This window comes from Podarcis bocagei, assembly GCF_964188305.1.
Source record: "Podarcis bocagei genome assembly, chromosome: 4".
Classification (NCBI taxonomy): domain Eukaryota; kingdom Metazoa; phylum Chordata; class Lepidosauria; order Squamata; family Lacertidae; genus Podarcis; species Podarcis bocagei.
Window position 1 is genome coordinate 57,333,393 of NC_138128.1, and position 22,580 is coordinate 57,355,972.

The following is a 22,580-nucleotide window of genomic DNA, read 5'->3' on the forward strand; positions in this document are numbered from 1 at the left end:
GATCATGTACTTTATAAAGAAATGTTAGAAAAATAGTTCTGCTTACTATATGTTTACCATTTGGGAAACAGAAGACATACCTGCCACATGTCAGACCTAGCTCCTGTCAAGGGGTGACGCAAAATGGAAGGAGAAGGAAGTACCACATAACTAAGCTTGCTGATTGCTGCTAATTGCTTCCCTGGTGATCTGACTGGTTTCCCAGTGGTTCTCTACTTTGACTAGAGGTTTGTTGTTTGTAAACAGACTGAATTCCTGACACCCACCAGGTTCCAAGTTTAGGATTTGCGGTGAGCTAAAGTCTTGTACATCCTTCTTCCTCAAAGGATTACACAGCTTAAAAGATGACCAGTGAAGAACTGACAAGGGGAAATGGGGGGGGGGGGAGAATAATGAACCATTGAAGTATTACGTACTTTAGCTTAAGCCTTTGTATGAGAGATCAAGGGCAGAAGAGGGAAGTCCTAAATATGGTTTGGGAAAGATGCTTATAAGGAAAGAACTAAAAGCTGGGAGTGAAACGGGGCAGCATGAAGCTACTACGGTAGGTAGGGAATTATTTGGTTGGTTTATTTATTATCACCGTGTGGGGATGCCATCGGACATTTCAGCCATAAGGATCAAAATGTCTTAGGCTCTCCCTGGAGAAATATCATTAAAAAATAGTACTTGAGGAATAAAGACCATCAAGGGGGTACTTTACCAAATCAACCAGTAGATTAGGAAACCTGGAGTGAGTGAGTAAACAAGATATCAATCAGGGGATAAAAGCATGATTAAGACAAGTCATTGGAGATCTGCTCAAGACAACACATTACAAAAGGTCACAATAAGAAGGAAAGGTTTTCTTTCTTTCTTTCTGTTGAATTTCCAGTTAAAATATGTATGCATGGATTGCTGCAAAAGTAGTATGAAAATGGTAGAATTTTATAATGACCAATGCTAAAAAAACCAAAAAGTGGTTTTTAAAAGTTCATCTGCATCCCATGAGTAGATTTGTGTGTGTACTAGTAAACCATATACCTAAACAACATGTGACTATCTGGATAAATGCAAGGCACAATTTTGGCCCTGTAGTTCTTAACCGAGCAGGAATGTATATAATCCTACTTCTGCAAATAGATTGCCTTCATCTAACCATGAAGCCATTTTGCCTGATTAAAGGATGGCTCATTTTATGTGCAGTCCCTTGCTATATCAGCCTCCTCCTTTTTACCACTCTACAGCAAACTCCTTAAAACATACTAACAGTGATGAAAACCAAACTGAATAACCCATGAATACCAACTTGTTCGGGGTAGTTAAAATAAAAAAGGGGATTGTGAGGCGCCCCAAAAGGATTTTCCCAAACTGGGTGAATCAGCAGTAAAATGGCAAATGCAACGCAATGTGAGCAAGTGTACTTTGATGCAAATTGAAGCCAAATGTATTAATTTCACATATGCGCTCATAGGGTATGAATTAATGGTGCCTGACCAGCTACAAGCTTGATGAAGGTGTTGGTGTGAGGCAGATTCCATGCTAGGAATCATTAGGGGAAAGGATCATTAGGAATATACAATTCTATGGTACAACCACACTTGGTGTACTGTATACAGTTCTGGTTGTCTTACCTCAAAAAGAATATTGTGGAGCTGTAAAAGGTTCAGAAAATGGCAACCAAAATGATTCAAGTGGGTGGAGCAATTCCTCTATGAGGAAATAACTTTTGGTGCTTTTTAGTGTCGAGAAGAGGTGAGAAAGCAGGAATATGATAGAGGTGTGTTTAGTTCTGCGTGGTGTGAATAAATTGGATAGGAAAATATTTTTCTCTGTCTCAGTATAGTAGAGCTTGGGGGTCATCAAACTGAACTGAATGTTGGATGACAAAAAGAACTTCACACAATGCATAGTTAACACAATGCATAGTTATGTGGTACGAGCAACAGCCATTTTGCCTGGGGGCTCCATTCTTGACCCCTGCACACATTGGCAGAACATGCACAAGCCTGCTCTGCCCTGTTATGTCCTGTTCTGCCCCTGTTCTGCCCCTGCCCTGCTCCCACCATGCCACCTTTTCTGGCCACTTCCAGGTTGCAGTGATGTGTGTGTGTGTGTGTGTGTGCGTGTGTGCGTGTGTGCGTGTGCAGCTGTGCACATGTTGAACACATGTGTTGAACATGTAAAATGGTTGTTGCCTGTATTTGCTCCCACAACAGGCATTAATGGCAAACAAAATGGGAAGGCCTTAAAAGAGGATCAAACCAATTTATGGAGCATAGTTGTCAACTTTTCCCTTTTCTTGTGAGGAATCCTATTCGGAATAAGGGAATTTCCATTAAAAAAAGGGAAATGTTGACAGGTATGTTATGGAGGACAAGGCTATCAACAGCTACCAGTCATGTTGGCTGTGTTCTATTTCCACTAGGAATTCAAGGTGGTAGTGGGGGAACTGCTGCACTTAAATTCGGCTTGTGGAGTTGGCCTTTGTGAGAACACAGTGCTGGATTAGACATTCCTTTGGCCTGATCCAGCAGGCTCTTTTAAGGCTCTCCCCCCCCCCCCGGAAGGCTGCTTTTAAAACTGTCACCATTCATGTGAATCAGGAATAAAATAGTTGTTAGTTCTTTGTCTGGCCCTCCCCCTCCCTAAACACTCAATAATGGAATTTTCTTGTAAACTCCCCATGTTTAGAAATGTCATGCTTCTTTGCAGAAATTGTTGTTAATAAATATCAGGTAGTTTGGTTTGAGGTTTGCTTGAGTAGTTTCCCATCTCCTTCATGCCACCTGAATTGGCAAAGCCTTGAAATGTCCTTGACCTGCTTGCAACCCCTATTTTTCTTTACCCACCATCCGATTTTCCATTCTTGGCTCTCTCTGCTACTTTATCTTTCACAACGCCTGTTTAAATATGTACTATTGTCTTTGTAGTGCTCAGTACTTGGCTCCAGATACATTATCTTCACACCTTACTTGTTCATTCATTTTGATTATTTTTCAGCATTCACCAGTCTTGACTTTCTACTTGCTTGATCAAATACCCAGAGAATATGTGCAAAAATTCAAAGGCATGGCCTTGAAAATAATTAATGTGGCACAAACAAATTTACAAAAAAACTATTTATATATATATATAAAGTCCCCATGAATGTTCTGGCTTTAAAAAGGAGGCAATCATAGGGAGAAACATCTTCTTGTTGAATTACCCTGCTACAGAGGTTCCCAAGCCCTGGTCCACAGAATAGCAGTGTTCTGCAAACTTTCCCCATGTTATCTGTGGCATGTCTTCAGATTTGTGGTTGAAGATGGGAGGAGGCATATCTACTGCATTAAGCATTTATATTTATTTTAATAGAGTTTTAATTGCTTTTTTATTTATTGTATTGTATTATCATTCAAATTCTATTGAGCGTGATATATAATAAATAAAACAAGCTATAAAAATGCAATTAACACTCATACAGAATCTAGCACAGCACAGTTGTGATAGGAATTTTATGGTCTTAGATATATAGTAATGTTCATAACTGCACATACATAGATCAGCACAGGAAAACCAACCTGGAACCATTTTGATTCCTAAACTGACCAAATCCTTTCTCTGCAAGGTTAAAAATGGAAAAGCCTCCCCATTGTCTCTTCCTTCACAAATCTTGTCTTAATCTGTGTTTGAATAAGGTGTGAGCCTGTGACCTGGCCCAGGAAATAAGTATTTTACCACTACAAAAGAATGGCCAGGCTCCCCAGAAATCCAATCAAGCAACTTGCCAGACAGGAGATAAACTGTGACAGGAGAAAAACAACATTTAAATTTCTGTGATGTAGGTGGGATGTATCTGAGGGGTGGTCTTAGGTTACACCCCTTCTGTGATGTATGCATAATGTTTCTGGGGGTGGTCTTGATCTAGAGAATGGGAATTTCAAAATTCTTTATAAGCCCTTGCACAGCAATTTTGGGGGTCCTCTTCCTCTCCTGCGTGTGAGGGGAGTACCCTGTTGCAACAGATCAATAAAGATCAAGCTTACTAGCTGCTTTGCTTCTCAATATTCTCCGGTTGGCCTCTGTTATTCTCTCCTACCAATAGGGAACCTATGTAAGGACTCTATATGGGCTCTTGGATACCCCATAAGGGAAAAGGGCCTATTTTTATTTACAACACAGTACGCATGCTACAATAGGGAGAAAAAGAACCGCAGTAGTTTTAAAATGGTCCGGCGGGGGGGGGGGCAGGTTGGAACCACTGCCACTGCACTAGTCAGCGGCAGGAAGAAATCTGAAAAATACGTAATGAGAAAACAAATGGTTCAAGTTATTTTATTCATTTATTAGATTTGTATCTCACTCTTCCTCCTAAAGGAGCTCAGGGCAGCAAACAACCAAGTAGCAGAACAACTAAAAATAGAATTATTAAAAAACAACCCAGAACTTCTAAAAGCAATTAGCATCATTTTGAAAGCAGCCACATTCTCTCACAGCTAATAACTGATATGAATGACTTCAAGAAACAGAAGCCCAAAGCTCAAGTTCAGCACCCAGAAGGAGCTGTGTGTTTCTCTAGATCCTGGCTGCCTATGGGCACAAATATTTCTTGTGCAACACTCTCCTTAAGAGAATCTTGCCTGCTGACATTCCCCCAAATGAAGTGACAAGTAGGTGCACTTGATGGTATCTAATTCACACTCATTTCCTTCTGGAAAATAGCCCTCCTTTTTAAAAAAGGAAGAAGGAGAATGACAAGCGCTGGGCTTCATACTGAGGACTGTTTACACAACAAGTATAAAAAATTAAAGATAAGGGAAGTGGCATTGATATGCACTCGTATTGTTGGCATGGTTTAACAAACATTGTTTGGCATCGCAAAAGTCCTTCTAGAGAACTTCCTTTTCCCAGGAGCTGACGAAAAAGGGCAGATCAAATTTCAGACCCACCACACTATATATATTCAGGTGTCTTCATCCTGAAGGTTACTACTCCTAATTCTCCTGGAATCTTAGCCCAAGATGGATCAAACTGTGATCTTTTTTTGGGTGCTACTCTCAGCATCAGGTAATGTGGTGTGTGTGTGTGTGTGTGAGAGAGAGAGAGAGAGAGAGAGAGAGAGAGAGATCTTTGCTTCACCTTCTTTTCTGTCTTGCATACATAAAGTCGAACAGCAATTTCAATAAATAAATGCTTAAATCAGAATTGAGAAATAAAGGACAAAGTCTGTAGCTCAGTGGTAGGGAAGGCTCCAAGTTCCAACCCTGGTATCGCCATATAGGGTTGGGAAAGTCTCTTGACTGAAACACTGGAGAGTTTCTGCCAGTCAGTGTAGACAATACTGATGTAGATGGACCAATGAATTTAAGTCCGTATAAGGCAGCTTCATATATTCCTATGAAGAAACGAATGTTGACTGTTTTCATATATGAACTGCTTGAACCTTTTAGAGCATAGTCATAGGTATCAACTTTGCTGTAGAAAATTGACTGTCATTTGCTTTGTTGCGAACTTGGTCTTCAGATTATGGTCTGTGCATCCATCTAGAGTTAGCCATCCTTATGCACACTTCAGGGAAGTAAGTGCCATTGACTTGTTTCTCAGGAAACAGGAACAGACCGCAAATCTTGTCGGGAGCAATGGGATAAGTTTGTCAAAACCAATTTATTCTACTGGTTTCAGTGCGGTGAACTTTGGCTGGATCAGTATGTTAGTGTTCGTTAGAAAATAAATTAAAAACCATTACTCTATTCATTTCACAACCTTGCCTTTGTTTGGGGGAAATTATTGAATGATTTATTACTTTGATTACATTTGGCATTCAATTCAGTGAAGTTAGATTTCAGAGAATAGTTTTGAGATGTAGACTAGGTAGATTGTCTAGGGAACTTTTTCTATCCCTCTCCACTGGAGGCTTGAAAGAAAAACAGTTTTCAAAAAGGTCATTAAGAAGCTAAATCAACATTTTTTTTGTTAGGAATCTTCCCAAACATATTGGGTGGTATTCAACAAAGTTTTACATATAGTAAACACACTAAGATTAATGAACATGACTAAGTTAGGTCCATTAATTTTAAAGAATCTGCTCTGGGCAGAGGTGCCAGCTTCTCCAGACTATTTAGGGGTCCTGTCATGACATCCCAACATCATGCACATGATATCATGCAACGTTCTGATGTCACGCGTGTGGCACTGCATGGCATTCTGATGTTGTGCGACTTTATGATGTCACGTGCATCCCCTCAATTGTCCAGAGAAGTTGGTTCATCCTTCTCTAAAATAAGATGGGGGAGAAAGCTAAAGTGCTTTGGCCCCAGACACTGGCACCTTTGGCTCTAGGTAAACACCACCTGGAGTCCAGAACCTCTGAGCATCAAATTTGTGCTCCTACTTATACTACCTATAGAACACTCAAGCTTGAAAGGCAGTTTTTACCTCAATGTAAAAATGGATTAGATGTATTTTAGAGCGTAGCAGCTTCTTCAGCATGTGCCCAGTTGAAGTTCATGTTTTTGATGTGGTATGGGATCTCCCCCCCCCATTGCCCCTAGAAGGTCGCAGCCATAGGTGCTAACTCCCTGGGGCCCTGGATGCCTCAGCACTCACAAAATTTCCCATGAAGGGGCTGGACAACCACAAAATTTGGTGCCCAAGCACCCATGGTCCTGGGGCACCCATGGTCCTGGGGCCAAGTTGGCACTCCTGGTCCCAGCAGATGTTGCCACAGGTTTCCTGCATGCACAGATTCAGGGTCTCCCTAATCATGGGCAATAGGATGGAAGATTCACTTCTAAAAACAAGTTTAGAAGGATTGTGGAAAGTAAGCCCCTCCCACAATCGATAGAACTGATCATTAATCACATACACTATTCCCAATCCTTAGGGGGGAAGCCTCATATCTTACAGAGCCAAAATGGCATTCCAAAAATGAAAAAGGAGGCTATCAATAGGTTTAGGGGAAACCCAAGATTTGCAATTGTATGGAATTTTTTTACAGAAGAAAAGTGGACCAAGAATTCCACACAGGGAATGGTGTCCTCAGGGGCCAATAAATATTGACTGTTGGGGGCAGGTAGAGAAAACCAAGGGACAGAGGGGAGCAATTTGATTCAGTTCACATTTAAAGGTGAACCTACCTACCACACACTTTCTGAAACAATACACAAACTAAAATACAGCCATCCTCCGAGATCTTATTCTGTGGATAAGTAATGCGTACACAAATGCATAGACTAGGATAAAGGGTGCCTAAACATGCATATGTAAGTGAAAATAACTGATGAAATGCATTATATTAGGGGAAACAGCTTTGCAAAAAAATGTGTAAAGGTAAAGGTAAAGGGACCCCTGAACATTAGGTCCAGTCGTGGCCGTCTCTGGGGTTGCGGCGCTCATCCCGCTTTATTGGCTGAGGAAGCCGGTGTACAGCTTCCAGGTCATGTGGCCAGCATGACTAAGCCGCTTCTGGCGAACCAGAGCAGCGCATGGAAACGCCGTTTACCTTCCCGCCGGAGCGGTACCTATTTATCTACTTGCACTTTGACATGCTTTCGAACTGCTAGGTTGGCAGGAGCAGGGACCGAGCAATGGGAGCTCACCCCGTCGCGGGGATTCGAACTGCCAACCTTCTGATCGGCAAGTCCTAGGCTCTGAGGTTTAACCCACAGCACCACCAGTGTACCAAGGGGCAAATATGCATTCCACATGTGTATATTAGGAGAAATTTGCACTAAAATGCTGGTAAATTTTATGAGGACTATAAAAATTACAAACTGGATTGGAAATGTGAAAAACTGAAAGGACTGGAAACATGAGGAATGGGGAGAAACCAAGATGCACATATTTGACCATTCCTAGGTAGGGAGAACTGAATTAGAGTAGGGAATCTTGAACTGAGGCTACTGCACACGCCAACATTTTTGTTGTAGGTCTCACTTATTTAAAACTCATTTTTAAGTAGTTGTTCCACTCCAGCTGGTTTGGACTATAAATTCCTTGGCTCAATAATGTTTTGTATAGTGACTAGCTGTGCTGAAATATATTTTGATGCGAGTTGCAACTATTGTTTTGTAGGCTCTCCTGGGCATCAGTCTTAAACAAGAACCACTGTGTGCCAGATCCTGCCACCCACACAAAGGGGAAAAGTTCGGAAGCCAGGAGGGAAGGTGTGGCTGGGGATGGGAAGAGAAGGTTGGCAAGGGTTGGTCAGTGCCAGAAATTTCCTCTCTCTCCCTGCCAGAAACAGCGTAGGCTGTTGCGTGACCATGACGTCTGTGGTGTGTGATGGTGTACTCAAACTGGTTTAGAGAGGAGGAATTCAATGACTTGGAAATGCTTCTCCTTTCCTACACATCACTCTTTCCTGTGTTTTCTTGTGCATTACCCATGTCATCACCCCCAGCATGGGTTGCATCCAATTTGAAAAACTTCCATTTTTAAAAATGAACCAACCACAACTTACACATTTTATTAATTAACTAATTGGAAATGCATCATTTTTTAATATTAAGTGTCCAAGGTACTATGCTGTGTAACATTTTTGCTTGAATTGTATTTTACTTGAATCTGCCTTAAATAACTCTAGTTACTGAGTGTTGCTGTTACATTCAGGTCCTGTTGCAGGCTTCCCACAGTCAGAACAGGATACTGGACTAGCAGCTACATCTAGTTTCTGACTTCTGTAGTTAAAGAGGTTGTCATAACTGTATTTGCATGGAAGCAAATATCTATGTCAATGCAAAGAAATCCCCCCCATTTGCCCAAATATTTCCTATTATGGAGAATATCCATTCCATGCAGCTCAGCTATTTATAACCGAGAAGGCATCAAGGGACTCTCCACCACCTCAGTTGGTTGCATTCCATAAGCATTACTTTTGAATTCTTGAAAACCCTTGAGAGGTTTCTCTGAGCATTCAGCCATAATTCTCAAGAGCAGTCTTCTTCAACCTGGTGCCTTCCAGATGTCATTAGCCTATAACTCCCATCCCAAACAACATGAATGGGGCTGATGGGAGTAGGCTTCCAAAAACATCCAAAGAGCACCAGGCTGGTGAAGGCTTCTCCAAAGGGTTCAGTGATGGAGGCTTGAAGATCAGCCCACCACCATTCACAGTGGGAAGAGATGCTCAGAACATCATTTCCTCCTGAAGCAGAAATCTATTGGGTCTTAGCCTTTTCAAGAGCACGCTGCCCTCTCCTACCTACTCCCTGTCCTCAAGGTGAAGTATTTTTGTGTGTGTGTTGGGGAAGAGGGAAGAGGCAACAGGCTGTGAACATCAGCATGGATGTAAGAAAAATCGAGGTGGAGGAACTAGTCCACTTCAGTCCTGCTCACTGTAATTCCACAGACCTAGGTGTGCAAATAGAGCACTGAAAGCATAAGCTGTGGGTCAGTTAAAGCACAACAGTGGAAGGTCCAATTCCTTCTTCTGCACTCATTCCCCAGTTTTGAACACCCAGTCCCAGACATCAGATATAGATCTTCAGTTCTGGTAATGTCTGGGTGAAAAAAACACATATGGGACATCTCTTAATTTAATATCTATAATATCTATATTCACACACACGAGAGAGAGAGAGAGAGAGGGAGAGAGGGGGGGGAGAGAGAGAGAGAGAGAGAGAGAGAGAGAGAGAGACCACTTTATCGTGGTCCTTAGACCCAAAATACACAGTACAACAATAGTACATATTAACAGTTATTAAGGTGTAAGATCAGCCTTGCTGGCCAACAGAGGAGCTTTAGCTGGTACATACTGATTTCTTATTTTTATTGCCTTCAAGAAGTGTAACAGTATCAAACTTATCCTCAAGGAGAACCTTGACATGAAATGGGTCAGTATTTCTAGGTTGTTCCGATAGTATTGGATTGATTAGATGCTGTTGAACCTGTTTATACAAACTACAGTTTATTAAAATATGTTCCATATATTCAACATCCTGGGAACATGGGCACAGCCTATCTCGGTATGGGACACCAGCCAATATTCCCCTCAGCATTTAATCTGACTTTAGAAAACAGATGGCGATAGTTAGATACAGTCAAATTCTTAAGATAGGGAGATAACAAAAAAACCCTGTAGGTATTGGAATCCTGACACAGATGGGCCACAGGTCACATGTGAGCAAGATCGGAAATCACTAAAGGTGATATCCCATAAGCTCTGATTCACAGTTTTGAGGGCAGTATCATACCTCAGGTGGGTAAGAAAAAGGTTGAAAGACCTATCAAAGAGGCCTTACATGCCATGGTTTTTGACCAGGAGCCGATGTACTCCTCATTTATCAAATGAAGGAGTAGCCCATTCCCAAAGCCATACATGCAGATTCTTAGCCAATATTTCAAAGCACTCCACCAGTGGGTAGGGAGAGAGAGGAATTACATGCTGCCAGGCTACAAACATTGTAAAAATTAGTTTCATAGCAAGGCTCAATACACTCATTGTTCTTCCCCCTGGATATTATTTACACATTTCCCAACTATTGCAGAAATAGCCTTTCATTGCTAATCATTATTTTTCATTATACTTTCCCACAGTCATACAGAAGAAGCTTAGCTGTCTTTAATAACCTTTAAATGTATTTATATAAAACAATAAACTCCTCTATAAACCTTAACCTTTTTTAAGCTCAGCAGTAGTAGCTTAGTAAATTCACTTATTAAATATTTCTATTTTGGTGTTCTTTAGCTTGTAGGACAAGTCTCCCCTTGTCCTACCTGGAGATACTGGGAATTGAACCTGGGAACCTGCGTGGAAAGCAGATGCTCTGTCACCACGCTGTAGCTTAGCTGAGAAGGAATGGAGCTAGGGTTCTCATTGCCTTAAGGGGTGCCAGGGGTGTAGGTGTGGATCAGTCTACCTGAGATGATGATTGCATTGCTATGCCACTGGGATGCTGAGCAACAGTCATAGTCATGTTTGCACATAGTCAAGACCCATGTTTATCCAAAGCCTGTGTCCCGTGTGTTCCTCTTTGACCTCTATGAAGGATACTCCCAACGGCAGGTGCAAAAGATTTGCTGTGGTGCAATTACTGTCTTCTGCAAATTACGCCTTCTACAGAGGTTTCGCTGGGGTTCTATAGAAGCATTTTGAGATTATACTAGCACCACTTCAGAACAAAAGGATTATGAAAAGGAACTACTCTGTGTGTGGCTAAGTGGCAGTAATCCTAAATTAAATGCTATCAGATTTCCAGAAGCCAGTAAGGTTATAAAGATGATCAGAAGAATGATTCATGTTGTTTGAATTTAAGTACTAACATTCATTTCCTTAATACTAGTCAAACATTGTGAAATGCTGCTCTTAAAACAGAACTGAGTTTTGTTGAATAACGTCCCATTTCAAGAGTCTAAAAAGTAATTGTTCAAACTCCGTTCTTTGACCCCCCCCCCCCCAGTTTGCAGTTTATACAGTAACATAAAAATTTGCTCTGGCTGTGTGAGAAATCCTTTCCCAGCCCCAGTAGCGTAGCTCGGGGGGGGCAGGGAGGGTGGTCCACATTGGGTGGCAGGCTTACCCAAAGGGTGTCCCGGGTGTCGCACAGCCTGCAGAGTGCCCCAGCCACCACCTCCTGCTTGGCTGTGGATGGCCTGGAAAATCAGCATGTCCTGGAGCTCAGCTTATTTGTCCCACCCCATGGGCGGCTTGCCCTGCCCCTGCTGGCAGTGCATGCACCAACCCCGGGCACCCAAGCGGCTTGCTACACCACTGCCCAGCCCTGTCAACTAGTGGCTAACCTGTGTCTACAGCAATGTCAACCAGCAATCAAGGAAGGAGGGGGAGGGATACAAGTTGGCAATGGTTCTTCTTTACTACTGCCAGCCACAACAGTGCTGTGCTGTGGCCTAATCCTGGAATTACAATCCAGGAGTATACTAGAAAGAGCAGGTTCTCCCTCATGTATGTCACTCTGGCCCTGCCTCCAGAAGTGAGCTAGTGTTGCAGATTGACCTCCAATGTACAACTTCCAACTTGTACAGCTACTGCTCTGAGCTCAGATGAAATGGAACTTTTAGCATACAGTGCTCTTATTCATTTGGGGTTTCTTTTTGTTTGTAAGAACACAACTTGATTGCATTTAAGATTGAAGCCCTACATATGAGACCCCTAAGATTTGTAACTGCATTCCACTATAATGGTTGCAGAAATTGGATTTGCTAGAGAAGTGTCCTTGTTCTTCTTCTTCTTGCTAGCAAAAGTGGCATATTTCTATTCGTTGCGAGCATGGCATTCAATGAAGCCATTTTCTTCTTCTTGATGAAGAACATTTCCTGCTACATATTAAACCACATCAATTCAATGAACAATTTTGAAATTGTATTCTTGCAATGTTTTCTTGATTCTTTTTCCTCTCTCCCTTTTCTTTTAAATAGGAGTGAAATCTGCCACAACAGTAGCTAAAGGTAAGCAGCATCTCTTCTGCTACATAATATAATGTTGAATTCCAGTTCCCGGCATGCTGATAATATAGCATCGCTTTCTCATGCAGAAATTTGCTAGTGGGTAGCCTGCAAACCCCTTCAGATGCTGTTGGAGGAGCCTAATTGCTGGGGCTGTGCAGGCCCCTCAATGCAATCTAGGGCCCTATCTGGCACACTGGAGCAACCCAATCTGACCCAAGCTGATCTGGGTCCAACCCAGCCTGAGCCAATGTCTTGTGAATTGCCCTGTGATCTTTGGATGAAGGGCGGTATACAAATGTAAGAAATAATAATAAATAATAATAAGCTTGAAATCTTTTTTTTGGGGGGGGGGAACAGTTCTAACTCAAGTTAAATATTTGGCCAGAATGGGAGAAGGAGAAGGAGAAACTGCCTCCCTCCCCCAACAGCATATTTTATTAGGGTACTAAATCAAACACATCAGATTTCCCCCCCAAAATACCCATAGCAAAGCATTCAGAAAAACCCCTGAATTCTTTGCATTCTGGCTTCTTGTTCTTATAAGAATGCCTACTATGAGCTGAACCTATCTATAGGCCTGTGCTGCAAAGAAAAGCTGGATTCACTGGGCTCATGGCAGCTCTCTGCTTAATGGTGCAAAGATCACCTGGCTTCATGACACACAACAGATGTGATGCTGAAGATGGCTGAAGAAAACAGAAGGACCACATGGAATTCAGTCCTTGTGATTCTGTCCTCTGGGTCTTGGTGAAGCTGGAAAGTTGTTACTGGGATCTGCTTTTGGAGGGGTGGGGGGAAGCAGTGCTTTGACGCAATACTCAGCGTTTATTTTTGTATTTGTTAGGTAGCTACAGTTGTGGCAAGACTTTCACAGATCCATCGAGGTCATTTTCTCCCCCATATTACAATGGTGGTGGAGACGTCGTAGAGTGTCTCTGGACAATTGTTTCATATTATAAGATTCCTATAGTGCTAAGCCTTGATTATTTCAGGTAAGTCCTCCGTTGCTGAAAGCTAGTGTTTTGTACTGTCAGCATCTCGCTTGTACTTTGGCAATAGGTACCACTGAAGAGGAAATTATTTCGTCATGCTTCCTTTCCTCCTTAATCTTTTTCTTCACTTTCTGCTTCTCTTTTTCCACACTTACCCCTTTTCGTGTTCTCCTGGTTCTTTCATCTTTTCTTTTTCTTTATATGTTTGCTTGTTTTGAATAACTAGAGCAAAAGGATGCAGAATTGATATAATACATAAACTGATTGATTTGACTTTTTTAAAAAATACCTTGTGTAAATCATGTATAAGGGCTTTTCACCTGAGCAGCTTGTTGATGGATCAAGTTCATCTGCAAGGTGTGAGGGAGCTGACACCACCACCCTGTTGTGGGTTACAGGTGTGCCAGTTTAATTTGTTTTTCAAAAAATTTCATCATTACTGAAATCACAAAGGAATAAAAGCATGCATATCCTTAAAGCATATATGTGAAAGAAAAAGAAAGAAAGAAAGAAAGAAAGAAAGAAAGAACAAACATTTTCCAGTTTCAGAGTCCATTCCAGTTGTTCTGTTATTTGCAAAGTTAGTAAAAAATGGCTGGCAATTCCATAAGTGCCAGGGAATCTGGGTCAACTATGGCCTGCATATCTCACTTGGGCTGTTGAAGCTTCTGAGTCTTCATTCACAAATTTAATAAAACCAAAGCAAGCTGAATGCAATGTGCCAGATGTTGATTGCCTTGGGAAAGGGTGAGAAATGGAAGTCTTTAAGGTGACCATGTCCTGTGGGCTCATGCATATTATATACTAAATAAATAAATGAAGTTTCCAAAATTCCCTACAAAACGGCATAGCTGTCAAGTGTCCCTTATTTGAAGGGACAGTCCCTTATTCCAGCACCATGTCCAGCTGCTGTCCCTTATTGATGGATGTCCCTTAAATGATGTCCCTTAAATTTCAAAGGAAGCAACTCCTCTCCCTCCCTCCCTCCCTGCTGGCCAGGGAGGAGGGAGGCTCCAACTGTGTTGCTTGGCTGTGTTGCTCACCCAATAAGAAGTCTAAGAACGACTGGGGATGGAGCTTGCATGCCTTGTGTGTGGCTAGTTAATGCAAGCTGAGGAGGTTTTTGAATGCTGGACGCCATTTTGTTGCATGTGCTGCTGCAAACTTTGCAGTGCAAAGCCAGGCCAGGGAGCCATCTTAAGTTGAGGCTGCATTGGCCTTGTGGTGCATGTGATTCAGATTCTATTCAGTTGAACCTCTGGTTACAAAGTTGGTTGGACGTTAGAGCATGAGTTTGACCAGACTGCAGGAGGACAGGAAGACTGGAGTGCCTGGAACAGGTGAGGCTGCAGGTCCCTTATTTTGGCTGTTGGTCCCTTATTTTCAAGGCTGCAGGTCCCTTATTTTCAAATCTGTAAGTTGACAGCTATGCAAAACAGTGCTCATGACTTCTGTGGGAAAATCAATATTATGGCCACACTAGGAAGTCTAGCTGTCCAGAGCCAGCACTCCTGCTAGAGTTCTGCTGCATATATTTAAAGTAGGAGAGGAATGATGTGCTGGCTCCAGGTCTGGCTCCCATTGAGACATTGTGAGATGTATTCCAAAATCTTTCCTCCAGAGCCTATTTCTTACCAACCAATGAGACATTACATTAATCAAAATGCTACAATATTTAGTGCTACAAGGCCTTTATATGTCCTACTTATCTGGGAGCAGGTCTCAGGGAACTCAAGAGTACTTGCTTCCAATTAGCCATGCATAGGATTTTGCTGTTAATGTGTTATGACAAAAAATTAACTGAACTCAAGGGGTCACAAACCGCAGGTAGGAGAGGAGACAGAGTTTTTAAAGTTAAGAATGTGAGGAGAAAATGAAATCATCAAAATCATATAAATAATAAAATCATTGTCATCGTCGTCTGATACTTTTGAATGCAGGAATTTCTTTGCCTTGTACAGTATGACTAATGACACTTTTTCCTCCACAGTTTGGACTGTACTCGTGAATACATTCAAATCTATGATGGAATGGTAGATCATTCAGCACTACTTGGGCAAATATGCGATGGCCCAAGTCAGGTATTCGTTTCACGTTCAGGCCTCATGAAAGTTTTACTCCACAGAGAGTCCTATCGTGCAGGCTCTGGCTTTTTTGCCTATTACGATATAACAGGTAACCCTGGAACTCATACATTTACTTACCTTGCAGCCGAATATTTTTGCTTTTCGTATGCAGGAATAGAATTTTGTAGATCGGATTAGAATTTGACATTGTGGGCATTTGCTTCAGGATTCCAATAGAGGGGCTTTAACGCAATAAACAACAGGGTTGTGCAACAGTTCACTAGATTGGCTTGTATCTGTGCTTGTAATATTGGGAAACAATCTATGCCGCTTCAGAGCCACTCTGTCTTTCCAGTTTGACTTCTTGTTCCGAGTCTGAATTAGACCTGTTACTCCCCATTGATTATGATGGGGAATTTAAACATGGCTGAACGTTTTCCCCTTTTCCCCAGGAATGGATGACAGAGAAAACAATGCCTCTCCAGAGAGCATTAAGCCTGCCAAATTGCAGGCAGTGCAAGGCCTGGTTTTATCCCTACTACAAAACATATGCAGGTTGGATGGGGAGCTGATCTGTGGTCTTACCCTCCACACATATGTTCAGTGTCACTGTTTTGATTATCTGGAGAAGGCCTGACTCATCCACAAACTATTTCTGCTCAACCTTTTCAGTGAAATTTTGCCTTTTTTAGTCTTCTCAGATCCAGAACTATGCTACTCGTAAAAGCTGCCCAAACCCCTATTTGTTTCCATGCTTTTTCATTTTGTTTCCTCCAGTCTTCCTTCAAATGTTCATTTTTTCTTCATAGGGAAAGCAAAAGTGCTAAATTCGCAAATAATTTTTTATTAAAAAAATCAACATTTTCACTGTATATTTTGGAAAGTTGTTTGTTTCACTATCCATTTGGATACTTCTTACAATATTATAATGGTTGTTCTGGACATTAAGGGACAAGTTGGGATACAATTGGATGCCATTTGGAATCAAGATGGCTGCCACACCATGCAAATGTATACTTATTTCAACCACTCATTTTACAATTGCTCCGATACAAGTTTAAAATATAAATGTGGTTTTGATTTTGAAAGAGCAAATATTTTTAAAATCTAGGTTGAATCTTGACATCTGCGGGACATTATAGCATTAACAATTGCTAGAATGTTGACTGTTTTATAAAATGATGTTTTTTATTTATAGATCTGGCAACCTCACCAGTCCCTGAATTAACAACAGGTAATGAAATCTGCTCACCTTTTTTTTTAATGCAGGGAATATGAAGGTCCCTGGGCATAACAGTAGGCTTGGCAGAGTAATGGTCATAGGTAGTAGTCAACTAAATTTTACTGAGAGTATATCCATTTAAATTGAGAGTCCTAACTTAGTCATGTTCATTAATTTCAGTGGGTCTACTCTGACCAAAATGTAATTAAATGATACCTCATAAATGGTCTAGCATTTGATAATGTTGAGGTAATGAGGTTTTAGCATGGAAGAGAAAATAAAGACACAAACCAAAAAAGGAACTATTGGAAATTTAACATTAAGTTATTGAGAATCATGAAATCCAAACAAGGAGAGATAATCTGTTGTAGAAAATATCAGTAAGAGCAAGGGAGAGAGAATTAATTTGAGCTGGAATCAAGAAGAGAAAGAGAATTCAAAAGGTACGTATTTATTTTTTTTAGACTTAGCTTTGCAAAGCTCTATATTGATTTGTTTTGTAATGCTTTGTTCAGCTATTTCCCTAAGTTGTGGAACTAACTGAGTACAGAACTGAGATATACCATTCCCATTGTAAATCAATACAGGCTTTATTTCGTATTAGGTAAAAAGTTATTGAATATACATTATCTGAACATCACTTACCTGTCCAAACTTGGGGTGGTAAATAAGAGAGTTTGTGTACTGGTCCAGTAAACGCTTCTGCTGCGCCACCAGCAACAGCTCTCTTTGCAGAGCATTAATTAAGTCCAGTGCAGAGATTCTTGTTGCAGTACAAGCTTCAGAGTCTCAGCAGCAAAGAAATAACGACACAGGGAAGCCTGTCTTTCCAAAGACAGGTTTATTGCAGAAAGATAACAGAAACACCTCCGGAGCTTTCGGACATTTTTGCTTCACGCCCCACACACACACAGAGAGAAAACAAACACTCTTTATATACTGAGCAACTTAACAACTTAACGAGCTTGACTACTTAAAGTTACATGACATTGCTAACTTGCCAGCGTCTTAGGTTTCACACCCTAACAGTAAATGGGAGCATAGATAAAAACAGCATACTTTCTTGGCATGCATTTTAAAAACTGAAGGGGGTGAACCTTAATGGAAATGAGTAAGTGAATGAAAGAATGAAAGTTTGTTGGAAACAGATGTATTTATTCCTGCTTTGTTGTTGTAAATATTCTTTCATCATGAGGTGAAATCTAATGTTGAATCAGTGTTTTTTTTTCTAAAAAAAAATGTTTAGGGGTACTCTCATTTTCCTACTCATATTGAAATATCGCCCCTCAATGAGGCCAAACTTAAATTCACAAAATGTTTAGGGGATGTGTACCCCTGCATCCCCCCCCAGAAAAAAGCACTGTGTTTAATCATATTCAGGGTAGGTTCATTTATTTCAGTGGAACTACTCTGAATATGACTAATGTTGGATATCACCTTCTGATGAGAAGATGAGAGTAAACAGGAACAAAATTAGGACAAAACTTGAAAAATTGTGATATCCTTTTTTTAATAAAAAAATTTATTAGTTTTTCACAGTTTTATAAACACAAACAATACACAATACAAACAAACAGACACACAAACAAACATGTATAATTTCATATCCTTTTTTTCTTAAACCTTACTTCGCTGACTTCCCCATACCTCCCCTTTCTACATCCCAGTTTCCAAAATTATTTCAGCAAATCCTAGCACTTGGTTTTATCAAATTTTTCCCTTATTCTTTTCTTTTACTTAATCTTTTATAGCTGTAGTCCCCTTTTTTCCCTAAAACCTCGACATTTTAGCATTCATTAATTTTACAATGTTTCTTAAGATAAATTTTGAATTTCTTCCAATCTTCTTCCGCCGTCTCTTTCCCCTGGTCACGGATTCTGCCGGTCATTTCAGCCAGTCCCATATAGTCTATCACCTTCATCTGCCATTCTTCCAGAGTGGGTAGATCTTGAGTCTTCCAGTGCTTTGCGATGAGTACTCTTGCTGCTGTGGTGGCATACATAAAAAAAGTTCTGTCTTTCTTTGGCACCAATTGGCCGACGATGCCCAAGAGAAAGGCCTCTGGTTTCTTAGGGAAGGTACATTTAAGTACCTTTTTCATTTCATTATATGTCATTTCCCAGAAAGCCTTAATCTTCGGGCACGTCCACCAAAGGTGATAAAAGGTACCTTCAGTTTCTTTACATTTCCAACACTTATTATCAGGCAAATGATAGATTTTAGCTAGCTTGACTGGGGTCATGTACCACCTATAAATCATTTTCATAATATTTTCCTTTAAGGCATTACATGCCGTAAATTTCAAACCAGTGGTCCACAACTGTTCCCAGTCAGCAAACATAATATTATGACCAATGTCCTGTGCCCACTTAATCATAGCTGATTTAACTGTTTCATCTTGTGTATTCCATTTCAGCAACAAGTTATACATTCTAGACAAATTCTTAGCATTGGGTTCTAACAATTCTATTTCTAATTTTGATTTCTCCACCTGGAAGCCAATTTTCCTGTCTTGTTTATAGACCTCCATTATTTGATAATAATGGAGCCAATCTCGTACTTTAGTCTTCAATTTCTCATGACTCTGTAATTTCAATTTATCACCCTCTTGTTCCAAAATTTCCCAATATTTTGGCCATTTAGCCTCCATATTGAGTTTTTTCACAGCTTTAGCCTCCATTGGCGACAGCCATCTTGGAGTTTTATTTTCCAACAAATCTTTATATCTGGTCCAGACATTGTATAATGCTTTCCTAACAATGTGATTTTTAAAGGCTTTGTGCGCTTTAACCTTATCATACCATAGATATGCGTGCCATCCAAATACATTATTAAAACCTTCCAAGTCCAACATATCTGTATTCTCGAGGAGCATCCACTCTTTCAACCAGCAAAAAGCTGCTGATTCATAATAAAGTTTTAAGTCCGGCAGGGCAAATCCCCCTCTTTCCTTTGCATCCGTTAAAATCTTAAATTTTATTCTGGGTTTTTTGCCCTGCCAGACAAATTTCGAAATGTCCTTCTGCCACCTCTTGAAACAGTCCATCTTGTCAAGAATTTGCAATGCTTGAAACAGAAATAACATTCTAGGCAATACATTCATCTTAATAACTGCAATTCAGCCTAACAAGGAAAGCTTCAAATTTGACCATATTTCTAAATCCTTTTTGACTTCTGACCAACATTTCTCATAATTATCTTTAAACAGATTCATATTCTTAGCTGTCGTATTGACCCCTAGATATTTCACCTTCTTAACCACAGTCAAACCTGTTTCATTCTGGAACCTCTCCCTTTCCATGGCTGTTAAGTTTTTTTTCCAAAATTTTAGTTTTTTGTTTATTCAACTTGAATCCTGCGACTTGACCTAATTCTTGAATTAGCTCTAAAACTCTTTTCGTACTAGTGTCTGGCTCTTGTAAAGTAAGTACTAAGTCATCTGCAAAGGCCCTTAACTTATACTGTTTGGCTCCGACCTGAACCCCTTTAACCAGCTGGTCACTTCTAATCATGTTTAGCAAAACCTCCAGGACTGATATAAAAAGTAGTGGGGAAATTGGGCACCCCTGTCGTGTCCCTTTTTCTATTTTAAATTCTTCCGTTATCACATTATTTACAATTAGTTTAGCCTTTTGTTCTGAATATATTGCACCCATACCATTCTCAAATCCTTGCCCTACCCCCATCCCATGTAGATTCTTCATCATGAAACTCCAAGAAATATTGTCAAAGGCTTTCTCCGCGTCCACAAATATCAGAACTGCTTTAGTGTTTATGTTCACCTCTAATAGTTCCAAAATGTCTATAATGTTCCTCACATTGTCTGACAAATGCCTTCTTGGGAGAAAGCCTGCTTGGTCTTTATGAATCTCTTCCACCAATACTTTTTTCAGTCTTTTTGCCAAAATGTCTGCAAAAAATTTGTAATCCACATTAAGTAATGATATAGGGCGGTAGTTCTTAAGCTGAGTCTTTTCAGTCTCTGTTTTTGGTATGAGTGTAATATACGCTTCTTTCCACGATTCTGGTGCCTTTTCCCCCTCCAAAATCTCGTTGCAGACTTCCTTCAAAGGTTGTAACAACCACTCCTTCAAAGCATCAATCAATCAATTTCTTTATTCGACCGATAGTCAGAATTAAAACATTACACAATAATTATAAACTATAACATCATAGGAGATACATAAGTAAGGTAGGGCCACAGAACTAGACCTCTCACAGATAACCCACACACTCCTTCAAAGCTTTGTAGTATCTGGAAGTCAACCCATCTGGTCCTGGAGATTTGCCCAGTTGCATATTTTGAATGGCCCCTTCTATCTCTTGTTCAGTTATTTTCTGATTTAGGTCTATTTTACTTTGATGAGAGATTTTTTGTAAGCCAAATTTATTGAGAAACTCATCTATGTCTCTTTCATTCTGCGGCCCTTGTGAATATAATTTTTTGAAATAACTCTGAAAACAATTTCTAATCTCATTTGGCTTATAGATGTTCTTTCCTTCCACCTCTAGGCTTGTAACCGTATTTAGTTTTTGCCTTTTCTTCAATTGCCAAGCCAGAAGTTTACCACATTTATCCGCAGATTCAAATGTCTTTTGTCTCATTTGCTTAATCTTCCATTCTATTTCTTGGTTCATCAATTCCATATATTGTGTCTGATGTAACTTAATTTCTCTCAAAATCTCCTGGGACTTTGGCTTGGATCTCAATTTCTTTTCTCCTTCTTTTATTTTTTCCATGATCTTGCCCTTCTTCTCATTTTGGTTTCTCTTCTTTATTGAATTTTGTTGTATTAAAAAACCTCTCATAACAGCTTTACTTGCGTCCCAGATTACTCTTTTTTCCCCATCTGTTTTTAAGTTTATTTCAAAATAGTCTCTCAAAGTTTTTTGGGCCTTTTTATAGACCTCCTCGTCTCTAAATAAGGTGTCATTCATCCTCCATCTGAAAGATCCAGCTGTTGTTAACTTCATCTCCATCTTTATGGCGTTATGGTCGGAGCAGGTTTTTGGGCAGATTTCCACTTTCTTTATCTTAGGAGCCATCCCACTAGTGATCCATATTTGGTCAATTCTAGTCCATGTCATCATAGCTTCTGAAAAGAAAGTTCCCTCTCTCTCGAGAGGGTTCTTTGTTCTCCAAATATCAATCAAGTCCATGTTTTCAGTCATTTCAAAAAAAGTCTTTGGTAGTCTCCCATCTTTGGAAACTACCAGTCTTTGTGATTTGTCCATATTTGTAGATACTACTCCATTCATGTCTCCCATCATAATTAAATTATAGTCCAAATAGTCCAATAATATCTCATGCAACTTCTTGAAGAATTCTGACTTCCCTTCATTTGGTGCATAGATCCCTAGTATCATGAATTTTTCACCTTGAGCTTGAATTTCAATTGCCAAAAATCTTCCTTGTTCATCTTTAAACATCAATTTCGGAGAAAATATTTCTTTTGCATAGATAACCACTCCTCTTTTCTTAACTTTATCAGATGAAATAAATTCTTGTCCTAATCTCTTGTTGATGAGTAGTTTTCTATGCAGTCTTGTCACATGAGTTTCTTGTAAACAAATCAGGTCCAAATGTTCTTTTTTCAATAAGTGAAACACACTTCTCCTCTTGCGAGGAAGGTTCAAGCCATTACAATTCCAGCTTAGAAGTTGCAGAGCCATCTTGTTGCTATTGACTTTTACCTCCTGTCGCTCCGAGTAGTTGTTCGTCTTCTGTCGGTGATTTCAGTCCAAATGTTAGATTCAAAATGTCTGTTGCTTCCTTTGTCACTGGTGTTGATTCCACTTCCACCACTCCTTTCAGAAGGTCTTCCCCGTTATCTCGTAGAAATTGCTCTTTGTCTTGAACAGATCTTATTCTGATTTTCCTACCTTTATATTTAAAAGATAGGCCTTGGGGGAATTCCCACCTGAATAGTATTT

General features: G+C 40.2%; 1 protein-coding gene across 1 annotated transcript in view; it reads left to right on the plus strand.

Moving 5' to 3' along the window:
* Positions 1-4,895: 4,895 nt before the first annotated feature.
* The window catches only part of LOC308586145 (scavenger receptor cysteine-rich domain-containing protein DMBT1-like), a gene marked incomplete at its 3' end in the record, with an annotated part of 30,516 nt that continues 12,831 nt past the window's right edge, over positions 4,896-22,580 (plus strand). Inside the window, exons 1-5 of the mRNA XM_081192422.1 lie at positions 4,896-5,028; positions 12,337-12,366; positions 13,211-13,358; positions 15,349-15,533; positions 16,623-16,658. Of these exons, the coding sequence (XP_081048548.1) occupies positions 4,983-5,028; positions 12,337-12,366; positions 13,211-13,358; positions 15,349-15,533; positions 16,623-16,658 (445 nt within the window). The 5' untranslated portion in view covers positions 4,896-4,982. The remainder of the gene's footprint in view (positions 5,029-12,336; positions 12,367-13,210; positions 13,359-15,348; positions 15,534-16,622; positions 16,659-22,580) is intronic.